Consider the following 4,761-nt stretch of genomic DNA (forward strand, 5'->3'; position numbering starts at 1 on the left):
GCACTGACGTAGTCGAGCGCTGCACACGCTAAGTGGTGATTGTGCACCCGGTGGCTTGTCGTTTTTGGAGTTCTCTCAAGCAGGAACTGAGGCAGGCCGGTAATTAGGAGCACATTTTAAATTATCTGTCACACGTGGTTCCCTACACCACAGAATTGCCTCGTCTTGCGGGAAGCTGGCTAGATGCAAGATGTTGCGCATAAGTTATGGTGCGAATAATTGAAGATGTTACCTAAACACCGGCAAATTTTCAAAAAACTATTTCGTGGTCACTCTAATGTTTTCTTGTAGAAATAACCCATGTATTTTTTTTTCAACTTATACTAAGCTGATTTGAAATTTAAACATTTTGCTAATGCAGGAGCCAATACCTGTCCGCCATCTAAAATATATGACCAAAGGTTGGGGCTTCACACATTTTCAACCTTTGAAAAAAAAAGCCTTGAGAACAGAGAGTAATTCTACTACAGCTTTTTGGTGCGTATATTGACGACTAGCTGGGATTTACATTTCCTTGCTTCCGTGTCTTGAATCGAATCCTTGAAAACAGGAGAAAAAAAGTTGTGGAGGATGCTTAGAATTAACTTTCTAAGAATGTGCAGTCGGAAGCCTATATAGTTGAGCCCACGCCAATGTGGAGTGAAGCTCTGAGCCTGCAACGTGATCTACATGGGGAGTTTTGAAAATGCGACAGCAGAGCGAGAATCCACGGCCTTATTAGCAGAAGCAACCGAAACGGGGCCCAACGCTGACTAGAAGCGGACGTGATTCGCGCGTCTCTGCCCGTCTGCCGCATTTTTACCGTGCGTGCTTGGCACAGCCGTCACCGCAGAACATCGTTGCCTACTGCGCTACCACCATCGTTGCTCCCACACGAAAGCCTTAAGACGATGTGAACGAAGTATACGCGCAGATCGAGGAATCCCGTTCTTCTTTATTTTAACACGGAAGTGTTACATGCCGGGGTCCACCAATATTTCAGTGACGCGTTTGCGTCACGGAAATGACGTCTAAAATACGCACAATGAGTACACAAAGAAAGTTCCGATAGCAGGATTCAAACTCATGACCTCAGGGTCCACGACATATGATTCCGGGCACGCTATCCAATGCGCCACAGTCTATTTTTTTTCTGAATTTTCTGTTAGAGCACGCGTTTTATTTTGCGATTTCATTACTGTCATACTGATAGTCACACCATCGGCCACATCTCACAGTCTCTGTCAGTGCGTACCCTCATAGTGTGCTCAAACAAATAGGTTAAAAGTAAATTCTTCTTTTCTATGCAGAGCCATACTGTGAAAGCTGCCGCGAGTTTGTGAACGAGCCCATGATGGTGTGGTGACTTCTTTTGTTGATTCTAACACAACGATTTCTTTCAGCCCTCAGGATATCATATTCCTGGTGCTAATAACACAGGCGGCTAAAGTGTCATGCGAATGACTGGTGAAGTCGAAACAGAGCCCTGAAGTGGATTCTTAACATTATTCTATTGAGTAAGAGGCTTGCGACGTTTCATTCACCAAGAGAACGCTACTGTGCGCACAATTTACTTGCATTTTATTTAACGAGCCCAACACTTTCAACCCATTTTTTCGCAGTCATTTCTTTTCGCAGTCCTTGATGCTGGTACCACCTCTAAAGCAACCGTGTACGTCGCTGGAATGCACGTACACACTTTTCAGCCCATTAGCGGACGGGAGAGGACACCTCCACCGTACATTCCTGGTGCACTGGATCCACCGTAATAGCCTTGGTTGCCAAGACCTGAGAATCCACCACCGCCGTACCAGCTGCTAGAGCCGCCATACCAGCCTGGGTTATAACCACCGGAGCCACCATACCAGCCTGGGTTATAACCACCAGAGCCGCCATACCAGCCCGGGTTATAGCCACCGGAGCCACCATACCAGCCTGGGTTATAACCACCGGAGCCGCCATACCAGCCTGGGTTAGAGCCACCGGAGCCACCAAACCAGCTTGGGTAACCGGAACCACCGTACCAGCCGTTGTTCACAAAGCCACTGTAGTCATCAAACCAGCTTGGGTAGCCGGAACCACCATACCATCCCGTGTTTCCAAAGCCAGTGGAGCCACCATACCAGCCTGGGTTTTCTAAACCGCTGGGCACGCCGTATATGCTGGCTCCCCCATAGCTCCCAATGCCAACGTTTCCGTTCTGGGCCTCCGAAAAGGCTATTGCAAGGTAGGTCGTGAACAGAGAGAGCTGGAAAGATACGAAGTGCACTGCTGTGTAAAACATTGCGGTCAACGAATACACACTAATGGCAACTCCACGGATGTTTTAGACATTAACCGGTGAAACATTACCCTAAATTTGTCTAAATCCACCAAAACAGAGCAGTAAAAGTCGTTGATGGGTAATTAAACAAGTATAGGTGCTATACCTAGCAATTTGGAAAACTTACCAGGTATCTTCAGCCATATGGTGCAAAAAGTAAGAAACATGAATAAATAGCTACAAAAAAGTATAGTTGTCGGACATAGTTCTTATGTGGTTGGCTGTAAAACGTAGCGTTAATGGAATATGAAAACACCACCTCCACGTTCTTTGTATTGGTAATTCTGAAATTCTTACGCATTACACTGTCCAGGACGACTTTTCGGTTTTCTTCGTCCAATACATACATACAGAGCCATGCGCAAACTCTGGGAACACCTCCTATGAGGTTATTCGTGACAAAAAGAAATTTCATAGAATTCTCGCGTCAAGCACAACTCTTTCATTGTATCACAGCGTATCCATAAATTGACTAGTGCGTGCAAGTCTTCAATGCTGAATCCATTTAGCCCAGGCCTCGTTGGCGTTCATTTTATTTTGGTATTGAATCATGAGCCTCGAAAAGTGTAACGAAAGGTCAGCCAAAAATGTGGAGCTCACTTATACTCACTCATTAAATACATTTGGCCCTGCAGGAAACCACTCAGACTCAGATGCATTAGAATTTTCCTCCACTGGACTAACTCGGGCTCAGACTCAAGCTGGTAACCACACAGACTGATCTTACCAGGGCCTTCATGTTTCTTCAATTTTGGCTGATGGACCCGACGTCAAGGGGTAACCCGAAGGAGACGATGATCTGCTGATCTTGAGTGCACCGACCGCGGTTATACTCGTGCGTGTGCGCGCACGCTGTGCGGACGCTCGCAGTCCTCTTAAACGCGCTCAGTCGCCCAGGTGCGCCATTAGCGCGCACAGCTAGGCACAGTGGGGACCTGTCCTACGATGAAAGCGCAATAACCGGGAGCGTTTATTTTTATTTGCACCACATACACCCTCCCTTGCCCCCCTCCCAACTCCGCCTACCCTTAACTTCAATCTTGTTTTTTCGGTGGCGTTTCTTTTTTCTGCTCCCTCCACACAAGAGACGGGCATCCGAATCCTTAAAAACACGCCGGGCAGCTCGTCGAAAAGAAAACCTCGAGTTTGTGCGTTGAACAAGACGGTTCGCGAAAAGTGACCCGGTTAAATAGGAAAGCTACCAGGAACTAGGCTGTTCCTACACGCTCCTGAGAGCTTCTTTCGCCTTGCTGAGCAACGCACGCCTCGCTCTCCGTGCCTTAAAAACACCTCGAAATATAATAAAAATTTTTGAATAGAAAGAAAACACACTCTTTCATGCCCTTAGCGATACGAACGTATACGGGATAATCCTTTGAAAATGTAATTACCCCGCACATCAAGCAGGACTCTGAGATTCGTGAATACACGGATGCACGTATTTTCAGCTGCGGTGCGGATAACCTCTGTCGCCCTCGCACGGCACCGTGACCTATTGAGACGAAATGCATTGCCATTGGTTCAGAGGAACTCCGCTGGAGCGTGTGATGGCTACAGGAAACGTGTCGACAGTATTAACAAGCAGCTGAGAATGAATTTCTACAAAGCAGTGTACAATAAACTGAACTTGAGATAAAGACATATATCTCAATGGCACCGCCCCTACCCCTCACTCGCCTTCACAAAATTTGTGAATTAGCTACAGCAGCAGACTTTTGCACATGCATTTGTAATTTTCTCGATGCACTAGGCAAATTACAAACCTACCTCAGTGACTATTAGCTTTGCACAAAGTATGCGCTCATACTTCGTTTGCTAATAAAAAGGAAAACTAAACTAGGCATATGTCCCGTCATGGCGGTCAAGTGGTTAAGGTACTCAGCTGCTGACGCGCCAGTCACGGGATCGAATTCCGGCTGCGGCAGCTGCATTTTAGATGGAGGTGAAAATACTGAGGCCCGTGTGCTCAGATTTGGGTGCACGTTAAAGAACCTTAGGTGGTCGAAGTTTTCAGGTTCGATGTACCAGTCTACAACTCCAACGTTACGAAATTTCGCATTCATTATTTTGCCCAGCATTGTGAGGTACACAATAGCAACATCACGGCGCGCGTTACTGCGAGCGTTCAGACTTCAATTTCAGTTTCCAGCGGGAAATTCAGTGAACTCCGTATAAATGGGAAGCATCCGTAGGGGAGCGCACTATGGTGGCATTTTCAATAAAAGTGGTGGGTGGGGGAGGGAGGTGGCCATTTTTGCCTCCGCTTTTACTCAAATGGACCTTTCTTGTTGTTGTTTAAAATACAGGGTTATGGCTACGCATGTTGTTTTTTTTTTCAACATAAAATTACTTTATGTCAGGGTTCACCACGGCTCCACTGACGTAATTCCGTCAAGGAAGTGACGTTCAAAAGTTTATACAAAGAGACTGCAAAGAAGAAAAGGAAACAAAAGGCAAAC

At 46.4% G+C, this 4,761-nt stretch overlaps 1 protein-coding gene across 1 annotated transcript; it reads right to left on the reverse strand.

The window, feature by feature from the left end:
* Nucleotides 1–481: 481 nt before the first annotated feature.
* Nucleotides 482–3,648, reverse strand: LOC119177863 (uncharacterized). Its single transcript, XM_075887365.1, has 2 exons — nt 3,030–3,648; nt 482–2,227 (listed from the first exon to the last, which is right to left on the reverse strand). Exons 1-2 carry the CDS (start codon nt 3,039–3,041, stop codon nt 1,682–1,684), a joined length of 558 nt encoding a protein of 185 aa, XP_075743480.1. The 5' UTR covers nt 3,042–3,648; the 3' UTR covers nt 482–1,681.
* Nucleotides 3,649–4,761: the final 1,113 nt, after the last annotated feature.

This window comes from Rhipicephalus microplus, chromosome 1 (assembly GCF_043290135.1).
Source record: "Rhipicephalus microplus isolate Deutch F79 chromosome 1, USDA_Rmic, whole genome shotgun sequence".
NCBI classification, from domain to species: Eukaryota; Metazoa; Arthropoda; class Arachnida; order Ixodida; family Ixodidae; genus Rhipicephalus; species Rhipicephalus microplus.